Source organism: Chionomys nivalis, chromosome 5 (genome assembly GCF_950005125.1).
Source record: "Chionomys nivalis chromosome 5, mChiNiv1.1, whole genome shotgun sequence".
NCBI lineage: Eukaryota > Metazoa > Chordata > Mammalia > Rodentia > Cricetidae > Chionomys > Chionomys nivalis.
In genome coordinates, this window is record NC_080090.1 from 17,973,128 (window position 1) to 18,000,818 (window position 27,691).

At 35.8% G+C, this 27,691-nt stretch overlaps 1 protein-coding gene across 9 annotated transcripts in view; it reads left to right on the forward strand.

Moving 5' to 3' along the window:
* The window catches only part of Cep170 (centrosomal protein 170), a 90,409-nt gene that overhangs the window by 45,664 nt on the left and 17,054 nt on the right, over positions 1 to 27,691 (forward strand). For 3 of the 9 annotated variants that reach the window (XM_057769343.1, XM_057769341.1, XM_057769342.1), the window contains exons 10-14: positions 182 to 475; positions 11,938 to 12,087; positions 14,722 to 14,842; positions 15,979 to 17,805; positions 23,186 to 23,420. In XM_057769343.1, the coding sequence (XP_057625326.1) occupies positions 182 to 475; positions 11,938 to 12,087; positions 14,722 to 14,842; positions 15,979 to 17,805; positions 23,186 to 23,420 (2,627 nt within the window). The remainder of the gene's footprint in view (positions 1 to 181; positions 476 to 11,937; positions 12,088 to 14,721; positions 14,843 to 15,978; positions 17,806 to 23,185; positions 23,421 to 27,691) is intronic. The other 6 variants (XM_057769345.1, XM_057769346.1, XM_057769349.1 and 3 more) reach the window with 4 other exon arrangements.

Here is a 27,691-nt window from a genome sequence, read left to right on the forward strand (position 1 = left end):
TCAAACTGCTTTTATGATTGCATTCTTTGATGAAGATCATTCCAGAAAGAGGAGGTCATATTCTTTTACTCAAAATTCAGGAATCTTATGTCAGGAAACTACTTTCTCAACACCACATACAAAACTTGAAAAAGCAAAATCTCCACCAGCAGATGCCAAAGTGGTTTCTTTGTCTTTACAGACTAGCTCTACGCATCACAGAGGGGGGCATGGTGTTCCACATGGGAAATTGTTAAAACAGAAATCAGAGGAGCCATCGGTGTCCATACCCTTCCTACAAACTGCATTATTAAGAAGTTCAGGGAGTCTTGGGCACAGACCAAGCCAGGAGATGGATAAAATGTTAAAAAATCAAGCTACTTCTGCTACTTCAGAAAAGGATAATGATGATGACCAAAGTGACAAGGGTACTTATACCATTGAGTTAGAGAATCCCAACAGTGAGGAGGTGGAAGCAAGAAAAATGATTGACAAGGTAAATAATTGAAATTTGAGTATGATGTTAGTTTTGTGGGGTTTTTGACTGTTGGACCTTACTGGAGAGTTGGTGTGAAATGTTCTTATTCAGTTGGTGGTATTGGAACTTTAGAATTTTATTAGGGACCTAGAAGACTAACAGCAAGACAAAATATTTTATTTGTTTATATTCTGAATTTTCCCAAGTTCTATACGTAAGGTTTTCTATGTTAAACTAGCTGGGCCTTTTGAAGGTATATAAATTTTATTGGCTTTAAAAGTAATGCCATTTTGCATTTATTTATATCAAAACTGAACAAAGAAATATATTGCTATTATTAAATAAATATAAATATTAACAGGTTTCTACCTACTAATTTCATTTTGGAAGCAGGTTAAAAAGCATACATTGTGATTATTTTTGATTCTCTTTTTTTCTTTTTACTTCTCTCTGATGAAATCAGAATAAAATCAGTTTTTATATTTTAGTCAGGTGTTTACCCAGTCCTAATGATTGTCTATATTTCAGATATTTCTTTGATGTTGTTGGTTTATTTATATGATGATTTCTGTATGGTTTAAAAAGTAATTCCCAATTTTGTTGTGATAGTGAAGAGTTAACCTTAGAATGAGCTATTTATTTTACTTCCTTGAAAACAGCAACCTAAGTTTGGCTAAACATTAATCTCATTTAGATTCTTGTTACTCGAAATGTGCTCATGAGTGTAAAACATTGAATCACTTAGGAGGCCAGTACAGACATACTGAATTGAATCTGTGATTAAAATAAGATAACCATGTAGTTCTTATGCACATTAACATTTGGAATGTGTTAGTTAGGTGATGAGTTGTCAGATTGTCCTGTCAGTGGTCAAGATCTAACCTTCTGGGATGCAGGAAAACATAGTAGGATTATGTTCTCTTAATTCTCAGTGTATCATTTCTATTTTAGTCTGTTCTGTAGTATTATGATGCATTCTCTGGTATACATACATAATTTGTAGACATAAGTTTATTGAGGAGTCTAATTATTTTACTGTTAAGAGTCACATAATGCCAGACTTTGAGACCCATTAGTCTTGAAAATAATTGTTAAATGTTTTTATTGTAAATAAAAAGTATATGCTTTTACTGATGTTAAATAAGAAGTATGGGTTTTAAAAAGCCATTGATATTGGCTTAATATTAATATTAACTAATATTAATATTGACAGTGATTAATATTTTTCCATTAAAATATTATTTTATGATTTTATATATACAGAGGTTAAGAACATGGCTACTTGCAGGCATCTGGAATTAAATATATAAACTCTACATGTACTATGCTCTTGGGATAAATCAACAACTTTAAGCTTAAGTGTCATTCATTTCTGAAATGAAGAGTTTTTTTAAGTTTAACAGGAATTTAAAAACACATAGTATGCTTATTATGGTGTCTATTATGAGAACTGTATATAAATGATCTCTGATTATTACATTTTATATTATTCATTTCCACATATGACTCTCTACCCAAAGTACTAGCAAGTTCTCGAAAGTTCTTTCAGCACTAAAAGGATTAAATATGAAGCCAAAGTGAAGTTACAGTGTAAAGGACCAGCCTGACCTGGGCCAGCCATTAAAAAAAGGCATTGCTACAAATGGGCCTCTTTAGGAAACTAATACGCAGTGAGGAGTTTGCAGAATCTGATTATTAATTATTGTTTAAAATTATCATATGTAGCCTTTTTTATTCTTAAGGAATCCTATATTTGACAAAAATAATATCATCACTTTCAGAATGGAGAAACCAAAGATTTTAGGGCAAGATCCATTAAAAACAATGACATTATGTGACTGAATAGCTAATTTAGCCATTTTTCATTTGGACAAACCAGTAAACTAAAACCAAGATTGCTTCAAAGAAAAAATAATCACTCCATTATCATGGAACTACCACAGTAAGAGAGCCGAGAGTCCAGTAGGTCTGCTTAAATATGAAGCCAAAGTCAGGTCAGCTTAAAGTTTGTTTTGCAGGAGCAGACATAGAGAAGTGGATTCATGTATCTGAAGAAGACAAAGTATCCTATAGATGCAGAGAAAAAGGAGGACAAGAGAAACCATACTGAAGCACAAGCAGCACCTTGGATCAGAGTAGTAAACAGACATGCTCATTCATCTGCAGTTCCCTTTGAAGTTTGAGTATGTGTGATAACAGTTGGAGCATCTGTTGTCCAACTGAATTTGTTTGGTACCCAAAAGCTTCCATATAGCTTCTCCCTTTCTTACTTCCCTTTTAAGGAGTAATTATTTCATTGATAGTGTGCCAGACATTGCATGAGGAGAGGATTATTCTAATTGAAAAGACTGTGTATTCTTTGTCTCAAGAAATAAGTATAGTGGAATATAATTACAAATAAATTTAATGTAGTATATTGAATGCTTTGAGAAGTTTAACATATTGAAGGAAATGTTACAGTAGCTCCCAAGATGAGGTCTTAGGTTACACATCTCAGCCATCTAATATAATAGCTAAAGCTGTCTAATCTAAGGAGGATTCCATCGTTACTATCATCTTGTTGACTCTAATCCTAAGCATTATCATTACTTTGCTAGTTCTGTGGTTTTGTCCTTAGTTGCCTGAGGAGGAAAGAGAATTATAAACTTAATGGCTATAGGAACTATCCTCAGTATTCTCAATGAATACTAGATTTAACTGCCAGATGACTTCTTTTTCGGCAAAACACAATTACCCCTGTAATAAGGATAACAGAGTTTTCATAAAAAGAATAGACCAGTCTTATTCAGAAAGTGAAGGGCAAGAGTAGCCAGATGGGGGGCATCATCAGTAAAGGAGAAAGTCTTGTTCAGAAGACCATAGTTACTTTTTGAGAAAGAGAATTGAAGTCCCTTGTATATGACACTGAGGACTTACTTCCTATTTTTTCTGAAGGTTGTGGAGATTTATTAAAAACTTATCAACATTTATAGATTCCCATTGGTAGCAAATTGTCTACTTAGTTTTAGTTCTTGACCAAGGAAAGACCCAAGAGACTATAAATAACAAGACCGAAAACTCCATATAATAAAATGGACAGGGCAATGAGTCAGAAAGCAAGTACTGAGAACATGGATCCAGAAGTGACAGTTTGAATCCTGATAGTGACAGCAAGATCGAATCTATATCAGAGCCAGGGAAAACGTGATATACAGAATCAGAAACTTGAAGAGCTGGAAAGGTGGCTGTCTGTAAAGCACTTTGTACAAGCATGAGGACTTACATTTGGATCTTCAGCAATTATATAAAGCCAGGAGAGGCAATACACATCTGTAACCACAGAGCAAGAGGCCTGTTGACAGGGCAGAGATAGTTGGTCCTGTCTTAGCTCATTGACCAATCAGTCTAGCTTAATCAATAGACTCCAAGTTTTGTAAGAGATTCTGTCTCAGAAACTAAGGTGAAAGGCAATCAAGGAAGACATTCAATAATAACTTCTGGCTTCCACACGTATGTGCAGTGAACATGCATGTGTACCTGAATGCATACATACACATGCCTACATGAACACTTACTTGCACATATAAACATACCACAGAGAATTTGCATTGACATAGCCAAATAGATGCAGAAACTGGAATACACTTAAAAATCTACATGTGTATGGAAACCAAGAGAGTAATTCAGAGAGCCTCAGATGTTATTGTAGGACTTTCATTAGATTTCTGCATTTTGAATTTTGATGGTAATGTTTTTCCCCATCGTTTTTTTTTTTGGTTGGTTAGTTGGTTTATTTTTGAGAAAAGAAAAATTATTTACTTCTTTTCTGTCTAATTCTCAAACCTTTTTAGCCATTTTCATTTCCTTCATGGGTATAAGAAACTATCCTATGCTAATTTTCAAAGCTGACTGAGGAACTCATTTGTCTGTTAGAAGTCTGACATTTAATAAATTGTTTCCTTTTGTTTATTGTTTTATGAAATCTTGAAGTTTTTCTCTTAATGTTCAGTCCAATAAGTGCTTGTATTCTTACATGCCCATTTCTTCATAATTCACCTTATTTATTCTTTGAATATTTTTATTGTAAAAAAACATATAGTTTGCCATTCTAAGTGTTTAGTATAGTGTTTTAAAATACATTTATAACATTGTACAACCATGATTACCATCCATTTCAGTAACACTTATTACATACATCTGTGTGTATGTATGAGAGAGAGAGAGAGAGAGAGAGAGAGAGAGAGAGAGAGAGAGAGAGAGAGAGAGAGAACATGAATGTAGACGTCAGAGGATAGACAAGTTGGGGGGATTCAGTTCTCACCGTTTGAGTTCATGGGAGGTTGTCATGCATGATAACAAGTGCCTTCGTACCCTCTTAGCTATCCCACCAGCCCCTCCATAACTCATTTATGTCTTACTAAGACAAGAACTCCGTTCTTGTAACTCTCTTAAAAGGCTTTATCTGATGCCCCTAGAGTAGCTACTAGATTGTACTGTCTATCAGGGCATCTATCATGTTTTTTTTTTTTTTCCTCTATAGAAGTAATCTCTGTCTGATTTAATTCTGCCTGCCATCTCTAGAATGATCTTGTTTTGTAGTAGAACATAACTATCTTTTGAAAGCATGAGTGTAAAAGTTTGATGTACTTTTTCATTGACTATATTTATATGATCTTTGATATATTAGCTGATGTATTCCAGTAAATTTATAGATTGGTTAAACCCAACATGATACCCAAATATTTTATTTTCTTTTGGTGTTTTGAGACTGGGTTTTTTGGTGTAACTACTGTTCTGGATTTGCTCTGTAGACCATGCTGACCTCCAACGCACAGAGATTTCCCATCTCTGCCTCCTGAGTTCTGCGATTAAAGGTGTCCGCCACAACTGCCAAGCTTTTTTTTTTTTTTTTTTTTTTTTATGAACTAAAACTAGTTTTTACATCTTGATCTTGAAAAGTCCTGTCTGTGTTACAAGCTTAGCTAGTTAATAGTATTGAAAGCTGTAAATGAATAGAGATTAGGTCAGAAGAAAAGAAGATATGTTAATTTCAGTAAAAGTACCCATGTAGTGGAAGACAGTAGGACCTACTGAGCTCTACCAATATCTAACACCTCCAGCTTAAAATCTGGTTGGCACAAAGAGTCACTGATAAACAGTCAGATTTAATGAGGTGGTATATAAAAGGTGGAAAAATTAGAAATTTTGACTATATAAGTAATTTAACTATATAACAAAGAAGTTAAACTCTTGTTATTCAGAAAAATGCACCAAGGAAAAGATAAGGTTATATAGTACTTATTTTAAAAATTGAAGTAAAATTTACAAAACATAAAATTGGGTATTTTAGTCATAGAGAATGTGCAATTCAGTTAGGTGTTAACAATACGCACCTATAACTCCAGGAATTAGTAAGCTGAGGCAGAATGGTGATTAGTGGAACATCAGCTCTCAAAAGTAAAACATTAATGTACAGTCTGGAAGCTGTAGTAATTCATACTGTTGTGGTATGAGTGCAATGCCTAACTCCAGAATGTGTTCATCACTTGAAAGAGAAACTGCATCAGTAGTCTCTTCCCATTGTTCCCACCCATTGGCAACTATTTGCTTTCTGCCTCTATACATTTACTTAGTCTGGATATTTCAGATTCTATATGTGGCCTTTAATGACCGACCAGTTTTGTCTTCAAGGTTCATCTATGTTGTGAAATGCATTGTTACTCATTCCTTTTTATCATAAATCTTAATTAATTCTATGATAGATCTTTTTATCTATTCATTTATTGACAAATGTTGAGCTTGAGTCTATCTTTGTAGATAACAATGCTGTGAACAGGAAGTGGTAAATGGTCTCTCCTAACCCATTCTGAGCTCTTGTAACAACCTTTTCTAAATTTTACATTTGAAAAGTTAGTTACAAATAACAGAATCACAGTGTTAAATAATTACTGTATATTTATTCCAATGAATTTTAAGGTGTTTTTCTTTTTTAAAAATTAAGTTATATTTTCCTGGGAACATACTATAAATTTAAGAACCAAACTTTTGGCCGGTGGCACACAGCTTTAATCCCAGCACTAAGGAGGCAGAGGCAGGTGAATCTATGTGAGTTCGAGGCCAGCCTGATCTGCAAGAGCTAGTTCCAGATCAGACTCCAAACCTACAGAGAAACACATTCTCGAGAAACCAAAAGAAAAAAAAAAACCAACTTTCTTAGGTCATTTTGATTTCTTTGACAATATATCCTTGGAATTCAGCATTGTCCTTCAAGGATTGACTTTTTTTTATTGTTTTTATTTAGCTATACATTTTTTCTCTGCTCCCCTCCTATTTTCTTCCCTCCCCTTCTACCCTCTTCCATAATACCCACACTCCCAATTTAATCAATCTTGTCTTTTTCTACTTCCCTTGTAGTTTAGATCCAGGCATGTCTCTCTTAGGGCCCTATTTGTTGTCTGGGTTCTCTCAGGTTGTGAATTGTAGGCTGGTTTTTCTTTGCTTTATGTCAAAAAACCACTTATGAGTGAGTACATATGATATTTGTCTTTCTGGGTCTGAGTTACTTCATTCAGTGTGATGTTTTTGGATCTATCCATTTGCCTGCAAAATTCAAGATGTCGTTATGTTTTTTCTGATGTTTAGTACTCCATTATGTAAATGTACATTTTCCTTATCCATTCTTCGGTTGAGGGACATTAAAGCTGTTTCCAGGTTCTGACTATTACAAATAATGCTGCAATCTGTACCAGTTTGCACTCCCACCAGCAATGGAGGAGTGTTCCCTTTACCCTACATCCTCTCCAGCATAAGTTATTATCAGTGTTTTTGATCTTGGCCATTGTTACAGGTGTAAGATGGGATCTCAGAGTTGTTTTAATTTGCATTTCTCTGATTACTAAGGATGCTGAACCTTTTTTAAGTGTCTTTCAGCCATTTTAGATTCCTCTGTTGAAAGTTCTCTGTTTAGGTCTGTACCTTACCTCATTTTTTTTTTTTGATTATTTGTTATTTTGATGGCCAATTTCTTGAGTGCTTTGTGCATTTTGGAGATCAGACCGACCTCTGTCTGATGTGGGGTGGGTGAAGATCTTTTCCCATTCTGTAGGCTGCTGTTTTGTCTTGTTGATCGTGTCCTTTGCTTTACAGAAGCTTTTCAGTTTCAGGAGGTCCCACTTATTAATTGTTTCTCTCAGTGTTTGTGCTACTGGGCCTGTATTTAGAAAGTGATCTGTATATTAGGAAATGCCAATATGTTCAAGTGTACTTCCCACTTTCTCTTCTATGAGGTTCAGTGTGGTTGGTTTTATATTGAGGTCTTTGATCCATTTGGACTTGAGTTTTGTGCTTGGCAATTGATATGCATCTATTTTCATTTTTCTAGATGTTCATATCCAGTTATGCCAGCACCATTTGTTGAAAATGCTTTCTTTTTTTCCATTTGATATTTTTTGCTCCTTTGTCAAAAATCAGGTGTTTGTAGGTATGTGGATTAATATCTGGGTCTTCAATTTGATTCCATTGGTCCTCCTGTCTGTTCTTATGCCAATACCAGGCTGTTTTCAGTATTGTAGGTCTGTAGTAGAGTTTGAAATCAGGGATCATGATGCTTCCAGAAGTTACTAGCAATCTTACCAAAAACAATCTGCAGATTCAATGCAGTGCCCATCGAAATCCCAGCAAAATTCTTTACAGACTTCAAAAGAACAATACTCAACTTATATGGAAAAGCAAAAAACTCAGGATAGCCAAAATGGATTGTTTCTTAAATGTTCTTTTGTCAGGTGTGGGATCCTGTACTAATGATTTAACTTATAGAAACCCCATTTGACTTAGCCAGCAGGATCTTGTTCTTTGTGGAAAAATTGTTCTGGTCTAAAACTCAACTGTGTTTTTATTTTGACACCTTGTTAGGATTAAAATCTTAGTCCTTCACCATCCTTTAATTAGTGTAAACCTACAAAAGCTTGGTGTTCATTATTAGCTTCCACATTTCTTTGAGAAGTGTGGCTTTTTTGGCACTGGGCCTCATTCATGTTAGATATGCACTCTGCCACTTATCTATACCCTCAGTTCTATTTTTAATTTAATAAATTAAGTATTATGCAATGAAATTCTCATATTTTCTTCATTTGTGTTGCTATAATTATAACATAGTTTCCCCCTCCCCCTCCTTTCACATTGAGCTCTGTTTTCTGTTACAGTGAACCAGTCTCCTTTATCTGATATTAATATGTATAATTTGACCTGGGTACTTGTTTGATAGGTGGAACATAAATATCCATAAAATATCAAAAAAAACAAATCAGCTACTTAATAGAAGTACTACTAGTCCCCAGCCCCACTATTACCATTTTGAATGGAAATGTATGAAACGCTGGACTCTGTAGTTTGTACTTTTAAATAATAACCTAGTAGTGGAAAAACCAAAGTCATGGGCTTCACTTGTGTTATATATAATAGTCTGTTTCATCTGGAGGATTCCTTTCTTTTATGTTAATCCAAAGTTGAGATCAGAATCTAAAAGTCTGGTATTCACAGGTGTTTGGTTTAATAATGGAGTGCCTCTGTATGGTTCTAAAGTTCTTGGGTGTGTGTGTATTAGATCCTAGTAGGACTAAGTCATACAGACTTAAATTTCCTGTAGTGTCCTCCCTATTGTACATTTAGTAAATACCATGCCTCAGTAGCCAGTTTTAATTGCTTAGAGTAGCCACTGAGGTGTAGGTGAGAATTCTACAGTGAATATGGTATGTGCATATTCTGAGGTGAAGCCTGAGACTGTGTTCTGTGAGACGTGCAGTATTGTGGAGTGAAAGGTGCTCTCCTCTTTCCCCAATACTAGAGTCCCAGGGTACGGATCTCTCGGGATCAAGGAGATAGCAGTAGATAGCATGTGAATGTCATTCTTCCCCTTGATTATATGAGAGTTATCTCAGTAATCTGTCAGACCCCAAAGAGCTCCTGTTGTGTCTGTTCTGTGACTCTTGTAGTAAGGAAAGGTACTAGACAGGTATGTATCTTTCTCCAGCCTAAAGAATTCCTGGCTAAAGGAGAGAGATTTTTGTTATGAACAAGTTTGAAGTTGTAGTAGACACCAAATAGAGTAGGGAACAGAGGAAATAATGAGCTTAAGACAAACAGACTGTTTTTGAAGTGTCTTGAGCTGTCCGTGATGACAGGTAAGCTACAGTTGGTAAATCAAATAGTTATGTGCATATGGATGAAATCTCCTGGTGACAGTGTAGAATGATAAAGATGGAAAATCTTACAAATCCGTTCTTCGTGTTTGAGACACTCCCAAATTCTAGATCATTATTAGATCATATATCAAAATGTGTACTTTAGAAATGCAAAAAACATGCATGCCTCCAAGCATATAGATAGTGTAACTGACTGTGCACTGTGTTTCCTCATGCAAGCTGTCACAAGCGAATGTCTGTGAGACACGAATGCGTACTGATTTAAGGTAGACTAGCCATTGCTATCTTACTCATATTTTTCAATGTGTTTTAATAGCTGGCCATGGTGGCTTATTCATGCCTGTAATTATAGCACTTGAGAAGCTGAGGTGAGATGAATAGTGAGTTTTAGGTCATTCTGGACTACACTCTGAGAGTGCCTCAATAGTTAATAAATCATAAATGTGAAATCTCAAAACTTTTTTGTCCCACTGGAATTTTTCCTGCCCTGTTACCTGTATAGAAAGAAGATGGCAATTCTCTAACAGATGGTACTTTAAAGGGAATGTGCTAGAAAATCGCTGGGAGCTCTGTTGCCTTCAACTCCCATTAGAGCACAATTCTGGGTATAATTTGTTACATTTTCAAAATACTAATCTATTCATGCAATGTCCAAGTCATTTTTATTAGAAGTATTTTGAAGAGGTTTACCATATTTATTGGAAACTCTGGTGATTGTATTTTAGGAAGTCGATTCAGTTAATTGTCACAAAATCAGAAACTATAAATTGACATACCACAGTGATGCAAAATGTAAGGAATCATATATGGTTATTTTACTTCAAATTTGAGTCATTGCTTTTTCTGGTAATATAGCAATAACTAACCAGTAAATTTGTAGTGAACTATTTAGCAAAAGATCCACAAGCCACTTAAGCTCTAATGTTGCTTTCCTTACAAATCAGGGTAAAGTCAACAAGACCCAGTTATACTCTCTTTCTTTGCTTTAATTGCTTAGTTCACTCCGATGTTTAGCAGGATGAAGCAAAGAAATTGTTTTTGTTTATTCCTGTTTATATCCTGCATTCCATGTACTATTAATGGTTTCATTTAACTTAAGTTAATAATGTGCAACTTATTTTTAAAGGAATGATAATTCTAATCAAATTCTTGGAAAACTGCATTTAAATTAAATTAAGCAATAAAGCTGTTTAGTGGTAAAATTTCCATATTTCACTGAATTTAGAGATATAGTCTCTACTAAATGCACAGTTCAGAATTTATCAGATTATTATATGACCATCAATTTCCAGCCTACAACCTGCGGGCTTCATGTGTCCCAGTGTCGCTGTGAATACTATCTCACACGTTTGTAGATGAATCAGCATGAAGAGTCGGCACCACTGGAAGTGGTTTTCTCTTGTAGGAAGTGAAGATTTCAAAGGACATTTCTACAGATTGCTACTTCAAGGGCATATTTTTCTGCTTGTAATGATCAGTGTCCCATATAGTAATAGTAATGAGTAAGTCTGAGGGATATTTATCCATTCAGTTGAACCAAGTTCAGATTGAATATTAAAATAAAATGTTAAATGTAATTAGCTATTGCTTTATTCCAATTTGTTGGCAAAGTATTATATCCAGGTTTTTTTGTATGCCATAAAATGACAGTCTGGAGTCTTTCCTGTTGGGAAAATATAATCGTATGACTATTGTCTCTGTGTTGAGAACTTTTTAAAGTGTTGATCATTGACAGCCATTTACTTATTGATGATCTATGTGAGTAGACCAAGAACCTGCATTTTCAACAAATGCTGTACTTTGTAAAAATCAACAATAAAATCTTGTTTGGCACCTTAGGAAATTACATGTATAAATGTAAGTGATATATGTTCATGAAACTTTTTTAGTAAAAAAGCAAATAAAGAAGAGGCATATATTTCTCTTTTTTATATGCTTCTCCAAAATAGAAACATGAAACAAGCTAAAAACATGCTGAAGATCTTTCCAGACTCTTCTCATGATTGCAGTGTTCAGAGTCATTAAGTCATTCAGCACATCTAATGTAGTGTTCCGAATACTTCCCTCTATCAACTAGAATATTTGCTAACTATTAAAAAGGATAGCCATCTCTTCAGCTGTTGACTTTCTGTCCAGTCCAGCTGGGGAGTCATCCTGTCATTAAATTTCCCTGTTTCTAAAATTGCTAGGTGAGATTAATTTAGGATATTTTTGTTTGCTTCTGATGCTGTTGATGATGTTCACATACTAACCTGGTACCCACACTTTCATTTTCATTGTGAAACAAATTTTTCCTCCTAGGTGTTTGGAATAGATGACAATCAGGATTATAGTAGGCCTATTATCAATGAAAAGCATAAAGGTCTGATTAAAGATTGGGCTATCAACTCTGCTTCAGTAGTAATGGAAGAAAGAAAGCCATTCAGCACACCTGGGTTTCATAACTCAGAGGTATGCGATTCTTTTTATATGCATAAAATATAAGTTCTTATCATTTGGAAGTAATTTTAAGTGTTGATATAGATCTCGTCTTGTAAAATACCTCAAAAACTAAATTTTGACTTTTTATTTTGAATGAAAACTTAAAGCAGTTTTGGTTTAGTTCTTAGTTTTCATTGTTCTTTCAAAGTTAGGAGAATAATTACAATTCAGGAAAAAAGTAATATTCCCCTTTTTGTAAGTAGTACAATGAGACAAAACAGAAATACACACTACTTAGGCTTTTTAAGAGGTATGTGTTTGGATGTAGACGACCGAGCTCAGGAAACATGTGAAAGGTGCAGCTTAAACACTACAGTGAGTGCCGTGCGGTGCAAGCCAGGATGCAATGAGGAGGACAACTGAGGGTAGCTTGATTGACATAGCAATGACTTCAAACTTCCACTCCATTTTATGTAGCAAAAGAAAATATAAAATGTTTGTATGAGTTGGAAGTATTATTTGTTCAGATAATTGGCAGCAACTTTCAGTGGAAGGAAGCCGTCAGGCTGTTTTACAAATTAGGAAAATGCAGAACATAGAAATTAACTTGCTGTGGTCTTAAATGTTATCATTTGTGGAGCCAGAATTTGAACTTTGGTTATTTACTTTTTGGGAGAGAGGTGGGTGGATGTGTGTGTGTGCGTGCGTGCGTGCGTGCGTGCATGTGTGTGTGTGTTGTGCGTGCATGTGAGAGCCAGAGAAGTACACAAGTGTCTTCCTCTATTAACACTCCACCTTACTCCTTAGGACAGGACCTTCCACAGGCACACATAGCCATGCCCAGCTTTTTATGTGATTGCTGGATATTTGAACTCCAGTTGTTAGACTTGTATAGCAAGTGTTCATAATCACTGAGCCGCTTCCTCACCTGGCCTCGCTTTCTTAATTTGTTATCTTACTCTTAAGATTATGTTTCTTTAAGGAAAAGAATTAGTTATAAGTGAATGGTGGGTAAATATAAATTTTTAAAAAATCATGTTATATAACACTATTTCATTTATATTCTTACAAATTAAATAGCTTTAGAGATAGGTATGTTTATTGAATAGTATTAAAACTATTCCTCAGTGGTTTGCCATTTTCTGAAAATTGTCAAAGCAACTATAGCTTTTTTAGTGTTCTTTATTTCCCCTTTAGAGAAATTTGTCGTTTCTTTTATTCACACCCTGAAAACAGGTAGTTATCAATAGTGATATCAAGTAGTGTGTTGATATTTTGATAAATTCAGGGAAAGGTTTTTGTGAATTACTTTATATTCCCTCTTCTTTCTTCCTCAAGCCATGCCAAGTAAAATTCATATAGCTCTAATAAGTTCCTACCTTCACAGCCATCACATGACAGACCATTATAACAAAACACAGCATGTCCTAAGTATGTAAAACCACCTGTTTGGGGAAACACCTGTTGCAGGACCACCCTCTCGTGGATTTCTCAGCATAGTGCAGGATGATGTGCTCTGCCTTTAGTGCTCAGAGCTGTGGACAAGTACTGCAGGACCTTGGAAGGGAGTTCAAGAAGGCAAATAGCTTTGGACTCCTTTTGTCTAAATACATCAATCTCTGTTCTTGACTATTTTAATCTATTCTTGAAACCATACAGTGTGCTATCTATATGAAATCATTACTTTATAAGTAACTAACTTTAGCCTATTCATAATTAAAACAGTAACTTGGGTTTCTTTCTTTTTTAATAAGGTATGTTTTAAATAGTTCAAAATAAACCTTATGTTGTTTTTTTCCATTTCCTATTGGCATTTCAGTTTTTGTGTGAATTCCTGAGTTAAGATTTGGAGAGGTGTCTTTTTTTGTTTGTATTATTAGAGATTTAACTTGGCCTTGTGTGTGCTGAGCAAGTGCTCTTCCACAGAGCTGGATACTCGCAGCATCCCCACTCCCTACCCCACCCACCCACCCCCCTTTTTTTTTTTTTTACTTCACCGGCTGTTCTCACCTCTGATATGGCTTGAGAGATACAGTGTTTATATTACCCTTGTCTTAAGAAATGCTAGGGTGTTGTGTTCATGGGTTAAGGGACCTATACACTTCACTAGAAGGGTTCAAAAAACATTTGTCTAAAAGACAAATCTAAACACAAATGGATCTGAGTTCAGACTGGATATAGAAAAACTCATAGAGTTATTTTCACATAAAATACCATAAAAAGTCTCAGGCTTTGGTTCTTGAAATCTATTAAGACTTGTCCTCGCATATTTGATAGTTAATGAAAGTCGGAGTCTGCCTGATTTCCTAGAGAGTAGAGGACTAGCAGGTACTTCAATAGCTCTTTAGACTCTCTGTTCCTTTTAATGGATTAAACCTGACTCCACTGGGCTAGCTGCAGAGCTGTGATATGTAAACTGTAAGCTTCTGGAGTGGGCCTGGCACTGTTACTGTATAAGCACAGGAAATGATACACTAAATTCAGTGATGGTAAAATCTGGTTGAAAGGGGCAGTTAGAGAATCTTCCTCTTAGATATGAAGCATAACAAGCTGAGCTTCAGTCACGGCTTCAGTGTCACATGATGTGACTGAATGAAGGTCTCTTTCATGACAATCAGCGTTGACAGAACTGCTGCATTGTCTCACTCTGTTTTCCTTGTTTAGGAAGGGGTAGCTTCATCTGGAAGCAAACGTTGGGTGTCACAGTGGGCTAGTTTGGCTGCTAATCACACAAGGCATGATCCAGAAGAAAGGTTAATGGAATTGTCTGCAGCTGTAGAAAACGGTAATTTCTTTTTTTCTCCTCTTTCTCCATTTTTTACTTTTTCTGTCTTCTTTATAAATAGATCGTGTGTCTTAAAAAGAAACAAGCTAAACTTATGTAAATAAGTTTAATGAGCATATTCATATATTTCATGTTTGAACAGTATGTTGACTTTGAGTAAATGCTAGGCTTTAATTAATGTTTTATATTTTAGGGAAATATAAGCAGTAGAAAATATCTAACTAATAAAGCCTATCTCTTTCCGCAGTGTTGTGGGTAAACTGAGGAACTCATTTTTTATGTTATGCACAGTGTTCTGCTATACGACCTGGCCCCAACTCCTTTTCCCTTCAAAAACTTTCACCTAGCTAATAATTGAACCTGCCAAAGGCAAAAGGATACTTACTATGATTTAGTAGTTCATTTTCCAACACACTGTTTTTTATTGTAAATTTTTTTGCTATTCAAGTATAATTTTAAAGCTTCATGGTTTTCCTTTTCAGTTAAAAAAATACCCTTCTTGATATGCCAGTCTATTAGAAAATGTGCAACTATCATTACAGTGTAATCATAAACTAAAGATAAGTGATCATTTCTAGATGAGCTTTATATATGAATTTATATTATGAATTAAGTTATCAAAGTACTGATTTAATTATTTTTCACTATGTTCATAAGCAATAATGTCATCTTATGCCTATAAGTATATAGAATTCTAAACTGTCAATTTATACTTAAATTTTTTATAATTAGTTTTACAGAAGTAAAGACAAACTTAGAGATCCCCTCAAAAACTTTTTAATATTATCAAATTTGTCTCTACATTGTTGCTTCAAAGTGTTTATTTTTGAGAAGAAGGAAAGTAGTCTTTTACTTTTATAAGCTGCCTTAATATACCAGAAAATTAGTTTAAAAGTCCCTTGGTATATAAAGTTATGACATATCCTGCCACTTTTTTTTTTTTACTACTCTCACATTTTTTTTATTGATACAGATTTCTTTTAATGCCTTGTAAGGGCTAAGGTGCCCCCCTCAAGAAGTACAGATTTCCGAGGCTATTTTTAGACTTATCGCTCAAAATGTAGTATAATTTGACACTTTTATATTTGTATCGTTTTGTTCTAATGAATTTCTACTTTGGTGTTTTTATTTTATAGAGACAGATGCTAGTGAAGTTGGTGTTTCACTGAGAAGTACTAGCTTTGCAGCTTCCTTGGCTAATCAGGGAGAGAGAAAGAGGCGAACTCTTCCCCAGCTCCCAAATGAAGAAAAGCCTCTGGAGAGCTCCAGAGCAAAGGTGCTAACACAGAGGTCAGAGATAGGAGAGAAGCAAGATACGGAACTGCAGGAAAAAGAATCTGCTGCCCAGGTACCCCAGCCCGAGAAGCCTGATGTAGACAGAAGCCTGAGTCAAATGAACAGGGCAGTCAATGGTGAGATTCCTAAAACTGGTGGCGACAATAAAGCCCTCCCTTACTCAGCTAGCTCTTCTAGCAAGGAGAAGAGTGAGACCGATAAAGAAACTTCTTTGGTAAAACAAACATTAGCTAAAATCCAACAACAACAGGAACAGAAGGAGCAGGCCCAATGGACTCCTGCTAAACTGTCTTCAAAAAGTGCTTCCGGCCACATAGATAAATATAGGGAGGAGTCTTCTAAGCAAGAGTCCCAACCTGTAGAAAGAATTTCAGGACATTCTACAAGCAAGGGAGAAAGAGTTATGCAAAATGAAAGCAAGAGAAGAAAAGCTGAGGAAATTCCAAAAAGTCAGACTTCCAAAGGAGACAAGAAAGAGTCCTCAAAGTCGTTAGTGCGTCAAGGGAGTTTCACCATAGAAAAGCCCAGCTCGAACATACCCATAGAGCTTATTCCCCATATCAACAAGCAGAGTTCTTCTGCTCCCACTTCCTTAGCCTTGGCATCTGCAAGCAGACTTCGAGAAAGAAGCGACTCTTTGGATACTGATTCTAGCATGGACACAACCTTGATTCTAAAAGACACGGAAGCAGTGATGGCTTTTCTAGAAGCTAAACTGCGTGAGGATAATAATAAAACTGATGAAGGCCCAGATACTCCTAGTTACAATAGAGACAATTCTATTTCACCAGAATCTGATGTAGACACAGCCAGTACAATTAGTCTGGTTACTGGAGAGACAGAAAGAAAGTCCACCCAAAAGCGGAAGAGTTTCACTAGCCTCTATAAAGACAGGTGTTCCACGAGTTCCCCTTCCAAAGATGCTGCAAAGTCAGGCACTAGGGAGAAAATTGAAAAGAAAGCAAAAAGCCGCTCTACAGATATAGGTACAAGAGCAGATGGTCGAAAATTTGTCCAGTCCAGTGGAAGAATCCGGCAGCCTTCTGTAGACTTAACAGATGATGACCAGACCTCTAGTGTACCTCATTCTGCTATCTCTGACATTATGTCATCTGACCAGGAAACATACTCCTGCAAACCTCATGGGAGGACTCCACTCACCTCAGCTGATGAGCACAACATACATTCCAAACTGGAAGGAGGCAAAGGAACAAAGTCTAAGACTTCTCCTGTTGCCTCTGGTTCATCAAGTAAATCGACCACTCTCCCAAGGCCAAGGCCCACCAGGACTTCCCTTCTGCGCCGAGCCCGGCTTGGTGAAGCTTCCGACAGTGAACTTGCTGATGCTGACAAAGCATCTGTTGCCTCTGAAGTGTCCACCACAAGTTCCACATCAAAACCACCCACGGGAAGGCGAGCCATCTCTCGGATTGATTTGTTAGCTCAGCCTCGAAGAACAAGACTTGGCTCATTATCTGCCCGCAGTGACTCTGAAGCAACAATATCAAGAAGTAGTGCCTCTTCCCGCACTGCAGAAGCCATCATTAGGAGTGGAGCCAGATTAGTGCCATCAGATAAATTTTCTCCTAGAACTAGAGCCAACAGTATCTCGCGGCTATCAGACTCCAAGGTCAAAAGCGTGACCTCCACTCATGGCTCTCCTTCAGGTAATTGGATCCAGATTTCTAATAACATTAGCATGTTCTGTGTGTGGAGTCTTTATTTAAAATTAAATTTCTAGCTCTCTTAGCAAAATAATTCAAAAATAAGGTTAAGATTAGAGGGTTAATGTCCCCTCCATTAAAATGCAAAATTCAGAAGTCAGTGTACTTCCAATTAAAGTCTTAGACAAAGAAGTGATTACAAAATAACTGAACAGATTTAGGAGTTTTAATTTTTTTGATAATAGTTAGATTTGTTTGTCGGAATTATATTAAGAATTACTGTCCATTCTAAAAATAATGTTATGCTTCTAAAATCAGAAATTTCAAATGTCTTCTGAACCCAAAGAGAAGCAATATACCTTTTTCAAGCCCTTTTGGAAATAAATCGCTGATGTAAAGAGAAAATATATATGTATATTTATATAAAATATAAGTAATACATATATATTATGTTTTATATACTTACATTTGTGGTTGGAGCTCTTGAAAATTAACTCTTCACTTATTTCAGTGGAAGAAAGTGGATTCATGGAACAATTACTAATATGTGGGTTAAACTAAATTGGAAGGCTAATTATTTGTGAGCATTATCTCACAAAGTCCTGTTGTAGCATTTAACTGGAGTAATTACCTAACTGAATATAATTGCAATCAGTACATACAGTCTGCCGGTATTGAAGTGCTATTGGCTTATTTGTATTTAAGCTGAAGCCACTAAGAGTATTTGACAGCAGTGAGACAGATAGCTTTGTGTGTATTCTCATGTAATAAATGTGTTCTTATTACCTCACAATCAACTACTTATATGGGTGTGGCTGAAAAGGCCAGGAAGGGTAGACCAGCTGTTTGAAGACTTGAAGGTTTATGATTCTTTTCCAGCAAGCTAAGTGAGCCTAAGTCTTGAGTTAAAAGTGGAGGAACACTGGTATATAATCTTTCCTTTATTTTTGCTTGATTTATAATGCATCCTCCGTGACTCAAAACAAGTAGTATTTTGTAAATGTCGGGGGTTTGGTTTTTGGTTTTTTTTTCTGCTGCTTTCATCCACTCTTATTTTCTTTCCGTCTCCATTGGTCAGGGGCTTTGATAATGACAGTCGTAGACTCTGGTAGGACTGATGTAGACTGAAGCTAGAGAATACAGTCACGCTTCCTGGAGGATGAATGACATTTTCTTTGTTATTCTGGTCTGCTTCCACATGTCAGTCTTTAACCTACCATTAATGAATTGATTGCTAGGTATTGTTATTTGTTTCTTATGGATCTTCTCAGTTCCTTCCCTTTTGTGCTGTGTTCTCTGGTGTGTGCTCTGATTTCCTCTGAAACACTGCTTGTTTTCCTACCTCACCCCCATTCAAGCACATTAACATATTTACGTTTCCTTGCATCCTGACGTGAGCCGTGATGTAAGCTGTGTTAGCAAGAAGCATGAAGTACCTTCTTCTCTGCTGAATGACTCGCTCTTTCCATATGGACAATCCAGCTTTATTCCTTATTCTTGAGTATGAGGGGTTTTTTTAAGATGTGGTCTAAAAAGAACCACTTGGCAAGTCTGAGAAACAAGTATAAGATTTCATATTATATATAGACAGACTAATTTTGATTTCTGCTTTGAATATAGATCTTGATATTCACTTTTCTTTATGTAAAACAAATCAAATATCTTAGAATTCCATAATTTCTCAAGGGAAAATTGCTACTTTTATTCTTTATATTAAGTCATTAGATATTACATAATTGCAGTCATGGAATTTAAGAGGGGAACTGGGGATATGAAATAATTTTTGGTCAAATATCAAGACAGGATGAGAATCAAGGGCCTTTATTACTAGCTTTTGCTACTGTACTGTAAAGAAATGGATCTATATACTAGCTTCCAGAAGACAGCTAGTATCTGTTATGACTAGAAGTATATATACAAGGTGACCATGCAGTATCATAGTTTGGGTGTTGTTTACTAAATCATTGAAATCCTATTGTATTATCCAGTCCATGTCAGTGAAGAATATACTAAATAGTTGTTGCATGGAATGATTACTAACAGATTTATGTTTGATTCTAACAATTGAATGTCTATGATGCTATATAACATTTCTGTTTAAAATAATTGTATTATCTTGAGTGGGAAAAGAGAAGAAAATAAGGCTTAAAAGAACATGGAATCATACTGGTCAATGTTTCTGTTCTCCATTTAAACTTTAAAGATCTTGAAGTTACCTACCTCCTGTTATACTGTTCACATTAACATATGTAACAATTATTTTGATTCAGTATTTTGGACTAAGTCATGAGCAGGTTTTTCTTTCATTTAATATGGTAAGCATTGTTGGTTGGAAATGTCTAGCAACATTGGTAGTCATTCTTTTATGCATCTCTGGTATAATTTGCTTCCAAGGGTTTAATGACTTGCCTTTCTCCCATATTCTTTTGGTAACAATGAAAATACCCCAAGTTTGTTTTGTTTGAGATTTTGGTATTTAAAATTAAGGGCCCTAAGTTATCAAAATAAAGCAGTTGACCAGCTGCAGTCTAGGCTAGCCTGGGCTACTTAATCTGTCCCAGACTTGCACTATATGGCAGGATCCTGTCTCTAAAAGCTATGCACTGTTATGAAAGGAGCCACTACTAATAAAGTAGCTGAGGTTCGTTATTTTAAGTGCACAGTTTAGAAAATGTTATTAATATTTTCAATTTTTTTCTTGAATGTTTTTCTTTTTATTCTAAATCTCAAAATCTAAATAGTGAAAATTGAAAAAGCATACATGACTTTTGTTAATTCTTTCTTCAGGTGAAGAACAAAAATATAAAATACAAAGTATTCTCAGAATTTTATGTCCCCAAATGATCTTACTGCTAAATGCTTATATACAACAAAACTTTTGTGCTTTAATTCCCCTTTAAAATATTCTGATATATAATGAAAATAAAATGTGTTTTCTGATCTTCTTCTAGTCTGTAATTGTATTTTAGGATTAATGTGTTAATTACATTAAAAAGGAACATTCACAGCTATCCACTAATAACCTTTTTTTATTCTAGGCATCATGGATAACAGTATTTTGTAGTAAACATGTTTACACCTTCAGCAAGAAAAGAATGTTGTACATTTTCTAACTAAAATAATTTTTGGCAGTGACAGAATATCATTAATTGTCAAATTAAAGCTGCACAATCCAGGGCAAGCTCCAAAACTACAGAGAAACCCTGTCTCGAAAAACCAAAAAAAAAAAAAAAAACTGCATAAATAATTTAATTTCTCAAAGGATTATATAAATACATATATGATATATACTTTCAAGGCATGATTCTGTTTGCTATGTGAAAACAAATTTAATAATGTTATAAGTAAACTAGGTTCTTGTGACTTACAAGTTTAAAATGATCTTGAAACTTACTCTCATTTTCATTTGTATAACTAGTGCTTCACCAACCAACAAATTATAGAAATTGGTGTTTCAAACATTCCCAGTATAGATACTCAATTTAGTGATCTATTAAGATCAGTCTGTCAAATGAACCTAGTTATATAAATTAAATGTATTATGTAAACAGAAAATTCCAAAGAATGAAAGTATTTTTTTTTTATTTAATCTGAATAGGTAAAAGTCAGAAAACCTTTTTATATTCTATTTTCTTTGTCAATCCACTTTCTCCTCTTTTTCTCTCCTATACCGGGCTCCAACCCCTGAGTTTAGAGTAAGTCTTCCATGCTCAGTTAAATCCTTCTAGAAACATGCTCATAGACACCAGATTTGTGTTTCCATGATGATTTTGAAATCCTGTGAAATTAGCAATGAAATAATAATTATTACACATCTCCCTTCAGGAAAAAAACCAAACAACTATTTATATATTTATTTTTACAGTGACCCATGAACTTTCTCTACATATGCTTATTCTCCTGTACCCATCAATCTAGACCCCATCCCAAGAGCTGCAAATAGGGTATTAATGAGCACAGAGGAGTGGGCTCTGACTTATTACATATTATTCTTATAGATTTCTCTGCTTTAAGCCATCTCTGTTGGCATTGATGTCGGTTTTATCTATGAACCAACTGACTTCAAGGAAATTACAATTTTTGGACGAGGTATCAAGAGGAGTACAAAATTCTAGTGGAAGATGAGGAAATTCTGAGGTTCCCTTACCTCAGAATTCTGAGGTTATATGGAGTAAGCCAGGTTCAGGATTGAAGAGAAAGAACAGAAAGAAAAGTCACATAGTGCTATTAGTGGCAGTTGGGAATTGCAGCGGTTGCTAAATTTTTCGTCGCTTAGAATACCAAAGGTATCTCATGATTCTAAATTTTATAAATGCAAATGATAGCTATCCAGGACTTCATTCATTATCCCACACTATTTTTAGCACTTGCGAGCCGGTTACTTGACCCAAGTGGTAGGTATATACTAGTCATTAAATAAATATTTCCTGCCGTAGCGGAATTCGCCATGAATTAGACATTATCTTCTCTGTTCTTCACTTGTTTATACTTTACAAATTACTTGTATTAGTAAAATGTCCACATTAATTTGTCTGCTGATTTTTAGTGTGTCAACAGTAATATTTTTAAATGTCTTTACTAACTGTAAATGAGAAAGTAATTGGCTTTGATGTTACTATCTGAAAGATCTCTTGTGCCTTAAATGTTCGTGGTTGTGAGAGTAGCTTTTGTAGTTTTATGCTTTGTAGATTTTACACCATTGTCTATTTTGACCGTATGTTTTCATTGTTGAAGCAGCAAAGAGTTGTATTGAAGATGATTTGTTGTGTTTTTTTACCATGTAAGAAGTTTTTTCCAACCATAGCGTAACAGGATGTTGAATGACAGAGGTAATGTTTTTTTTTTCTGCCATAAAGGCATAATTTCTATAGCAGGAATTATGCACATTTCTGTGTTGGGAAAAGAGGGTTTTCATCATCTCCGTGTTCAGAGTCCATGTGGCATGAGGAAATCTTTTCCCATTTTATTTTTGTCATGTTAATGTTGTTGCTGTCATTTAAAAAGCATCCATATCGCTACTCAAGAAGTATTTGCAACTGAAAAACACCCCTGTTAAGCATTTTGGACTAGAGCTCGCTTAGTTGTTTATCATTAGTGAACTTTTTCATTGGAATGTTTATTCACTACAGTATTTTTTTTTTTAAAAAAAAAAAAAGGCCTTTCAATTGTTTTTAATTATTCATTGTTTTTAATTTCCCAAAATACAATGTTTCTATCTTAAGGAGTAGTCGATAACAGTTTTTGGTGAGGTGTGTATATGTATGTCAGTTACTGAAAATTGTGTTGTGTGTGAGCTCTCGTGGTGATTTTGAAATCATGATTTTTATTTTATCTTTAAAATGATAACATAATAATTCTTTTTTTAATAATTAAACTAATTTAGTAAATTCAAGATGGAGGCGCTTTCCCACTGATTATGCTTCCACCTCAGAAGATGAATTTGGATCAAACCGTAATTCCCCTAAACATACTCGTCTACGTACTTCTCCAGCCCTGAAAACCACTCGCATGCAGAGCACTGGATCATCAATGCCTGCTAGTTCTTCATTCAAGCACCGAATTAAAGAACAGGAAGACTATATCCGAGATTGGACTGCCCATCGAGAAGAGATAGCCAGGTTGGTTTTCAGTCTTTATCAGCATTGCAGATTGAGGGGGGCTGGAGAGAACTGGCTAAGGGCTAGCAGTTAAGGGCTAAATAGATGACCTCAGTTTGGCTCTCAGCACACACGTACACTCGTGACTGTCTATAACTTTAGTTCCTGAGGATCTAGTGCAAAAAGCTCCTGCATTATGTGATGCACAGACAAACATTCAGAAGCACACACACACATGCACATAAAAAAATTAAAAATAGGGTCTGGAGAGATGGCTCAGTGGTGAAGAACATTGCCTGCTCTTCCAAAGGTCCTCAGTTCAATTTCCGGCAACCACATGGTGGCTCACAACCATCTGTAAAGAGGTCTGGTGCCCTCTTCTGGCCTGCAGACATGCACAGACAGAATATTGTATACATAATAAATAAATTAATTAAAAATTAAAAATAAAAACATTACAGTTTAATAACAAAAGTTCCCTTCTACATTTGTACAAATTATCTAAGAAATGAAATCCCTCAGAATTAAATGTTTTATCCAAAGAATTACTCTCTATCAGACTTTCTGTTTGTTTTCATTTTAAACTATTTAATGTTCATGCTCTTGACATAGGGCAGAGCACTTCATAGAACCCATCTATTTTGGTCCCCTTCACACTTTAAGATTCTAATAGAGATGCTGGTAAGAATAACTTTTGAAAGATGGTTTAACTACACCTAGTTAACATTAGGCAGTATACAGAGTACTTTCCTTTTAATCTAATCTAAATAAACAATCTATCTGTTTCAGTTAGGCTATGAATGTTACTGATCAACTTTAATCTTTTTTATCTTTTTTATTGCTATTTGGTTTTTGAGACAGTTTTGCTATAAAAACTAAGCTGAGTTGGCCATGAATTTGGGATCGTTGTAGGCCGCAAATGTTGGGGTTACAGGTATGCGCAACCTTGCCCTGCTTTGTTTACATTTTTATAAAGTCATAAAAGGCAGTTAGTACAGCCCTTTAGTCAAAACATGGATTATTCTTGTTCTCCCTCCTTCTGTTCCTCATTGGGACCTTGGGAGCTCAGTCCGGTGCTCCAGTGTGGGTCTGTGTCTCTATCTCCATCCATCGCTAGATGAAGGTTCTATGGTGATATGCAAGATATTCATCAGTTCATTTCAGGTTCCCTATCCTCAGGTGCCCCAAGGAACTAACTGGGGACATTGCCCTGGGCACCTGGTAGCCATTCCCAGTTCAAATCTCTTGCCAACCCTTAGATGGCTCCCTTAACTAAGATATGAGTTTCCCTGCTCCCCTATCCAACCTTCCTTTATCCCCAATCACCCCGATTCCCCCAGTTCCCCTCATCCTCTCCTTCACACTTTTCTCTCCCCATCTTCCCTCACCCCCATCCCACCCCACCCTCAAGATTCCAATTTTTTGTCCGGCAATCTTGTCTATTTTCCATAGCCGGGAGAATAACTATATGTTTTTCCTTGGGTTTACCCTCTTGTTTAACTTCTTTAGGATCACAAATTATAGACTCTATCCATGGCTAGAAACCAATTATGAGTGAGTACATCCCATGATCTTCTTTTTGGGTCTGGGTTACCTCACTCAGGATAGTATTTTCTATTTCCATCCATTTGCATGCAAAATTCGAGAAATCGTTGTTTTTTACCACAGAGTAGTACTCTAATGTGTATATATTCCACACTTTCTTCATCCATTCTTCCATTGAAGGACATCTAGGTTGCTTCCAGGTTCTGGCTATTACAAATAATGCTGCTATGAACATAGTTGAACAAATGCTTTTGTCATATGATAGGGCATCTCTTGGGTATATTCCCAAGAGTGGTATTGCTGGGTCCAGGGGTAGGTTGATCCCATGAACAAGGAAGTCAGGACCATGAGGGGTACACCCACCCACTGAGATAGTGGGGCCAATCTGTTGGGAGCTCACCAAGGCCAGCTGGTCTGTGACTGAAAAAGCATGGGATAAAACCGGACTCTCTGAACATGGCGGACAATGAGAGCTGACGAGAAGCCAAGGAGAATGGCACGGGGTTTTGATCCTACTTCATGTTCTGGCTTTGTGGGAGCCTAGACAGTTTGGATGTTCACCTTCCTAAACCTAGATGGAGGGGGGAGGACCTTGGACTTGCCACAAGGCAGGGAACCCTGACTGCTTTTGGGACTGGAGAGGGAGGAGAAGAGGAGTGGGGGGAGGGGGAGAGGGGCGGGAGGAGGGGGAGGGAAATGGGAGGCGGGGAAGAAGCAGGAAAATTTTTTTTTCAAAAAAAAAATGATTATTTTGAATACTAAATGACTGCTTATTGTAACATTTAAATATGTACAGAAAGTGAAACACATTGTATGTATAATTAGTAACACAGCAGTAAAGCATTTCATTTCTTTAAATCTAAGATTTTTAAATTTTACTGTAGTATGCTTATGTTGCCTAAACATTTTTACTATGTTATATGCTAATTATTTTTGCCTTTTCATTAAGACATTAAATTTTATACTTGGCAATTTTATCAAACAATGTGTGTACAATAGTCTATAATGCTTTCAGGGCAGCAGCATGCTATCTCTCTGCTATCAATTAGAAAGACCAAAATCCTTTTACTTTGGGGGGTCATACCTTTCACTGATCCAAATAGAGAAGAGTGAGCATGGAAGAAGGAAGATAGTGGCTCCAAACATTGCTGTCTCTGGGTTTTATTTGTTACGAGTTTTGGTATTGCTGTTGTCTCTGTATATACTACAAGAGGATTCTATTTGTCAGTAGAACTGTGATAATAATATCTAGTCTTTGGGATTTTTAGTTTTTAGAAGAATATAAACTGGAAAACTGTTTTTTTCCCATGAAAAATAGAAGAGGAAGGATGAACAAAACTATCGGGGGTGGGAATTAATGTTTATAGTGTTCTAATAAAGATAAGTTAGAGTAATGTGAGAAATTATTTTCAAAGGCTTTAAATCAAACTAAATAAGAGAAATAATTGCCTTCTTATGGAATATTACTGTCACCTAAAGAAAACTCGCTAAGCATTGAAGAATACTTGAGATTCTTGTAATAGAGAAATGTAATTTTAAACTTTATTGCAAAAATGGCTTATGCTCTTATAGATTCGTCTTTTAAATGTAGACCTGTTTAATTCATCATTGTTTGCCTGTATTTAAGTAAAAATAAGGTTAATACAGAATAGAAAATGTATAAGAAAATACAGCATAGTTGGTCTTTCAGTTTGTAAAGGAAGATTTTCTTCCAGATATTCCTGACCCATGTACCTAAGTACAATATAAGTTTCCTTCCAGTAGGAATTTGTTAGATTTTGGTGGCTTTATAAATACTAAGGTAACCAGACCCAAAAAGAGGAACATGGGATGTACTCACTCATATTTGGTTTCTAGCCATAAATAAAGGACATTGAGCCTATAATTCGTGATCCTAGAGAAGCTAAATAAGAAGGTGAACCCAAAGAAAAACATATAGACATCCTCCTGGATATTAACCTTCATCAGGCGATGAAAGGAGACAGAGACAGAGTCCCACATTGGAGCATCAGACTACAACCCCAAGGTCCAAATCAGGAGCAAAAGGAGAGAGAGCACGAGCAAGGAACTCAGGGCCATGAGGGGTGCACCCACATACTGAGACAATGGGGATGTTCTTTCGGGAACTCACCAAGGCCAGCTGAACTGGGTCTGAAAAAGCATGGGATAATACCGAATTCACTGAACATAGCGGACAATGAGGACTGCTGAGAACTCAAGAACAATGGCACTGGGTTTTGATCCTACTGCAGATACTGGCTTTGTGGGAGCCTAGGCTGTATGGATGTTCACCTTAATAGACCTGGAAGGAGGTGGGAGGTCCTTGGACTCCCCACAGGGCAGGCAACCCTGACTGCTCTTAGGGCTGATGAGAGAGGGGGAGTTGATTGGGGGAGGGGGAGGGATATGGGAGGCAGTGGCGGGGAATGGACAGAAATCTTTAATAAATAAATAAATTAATAAAAAAATACTAAGGTAAACAAAGCTATAGTTTTACCTTTGCAAATGACCAAGTACTTTTAACATTTGGATCACAAGGAACCTAGCAGTAGTATTGTGTTTTAAATTCATTATTACATATGCAGCGTATCATTTAATTACACTTTGAAATTCTAGTAAACAGTGTATTAAGAGAAAACAGACAGTTCATTATAGATATTACATTAAAACATTTAAAAATAAAGCCAATATAATATTTTGTCTCAGCTCTGTGATTTATAGATATTATGTTCTTTTTATATACACCT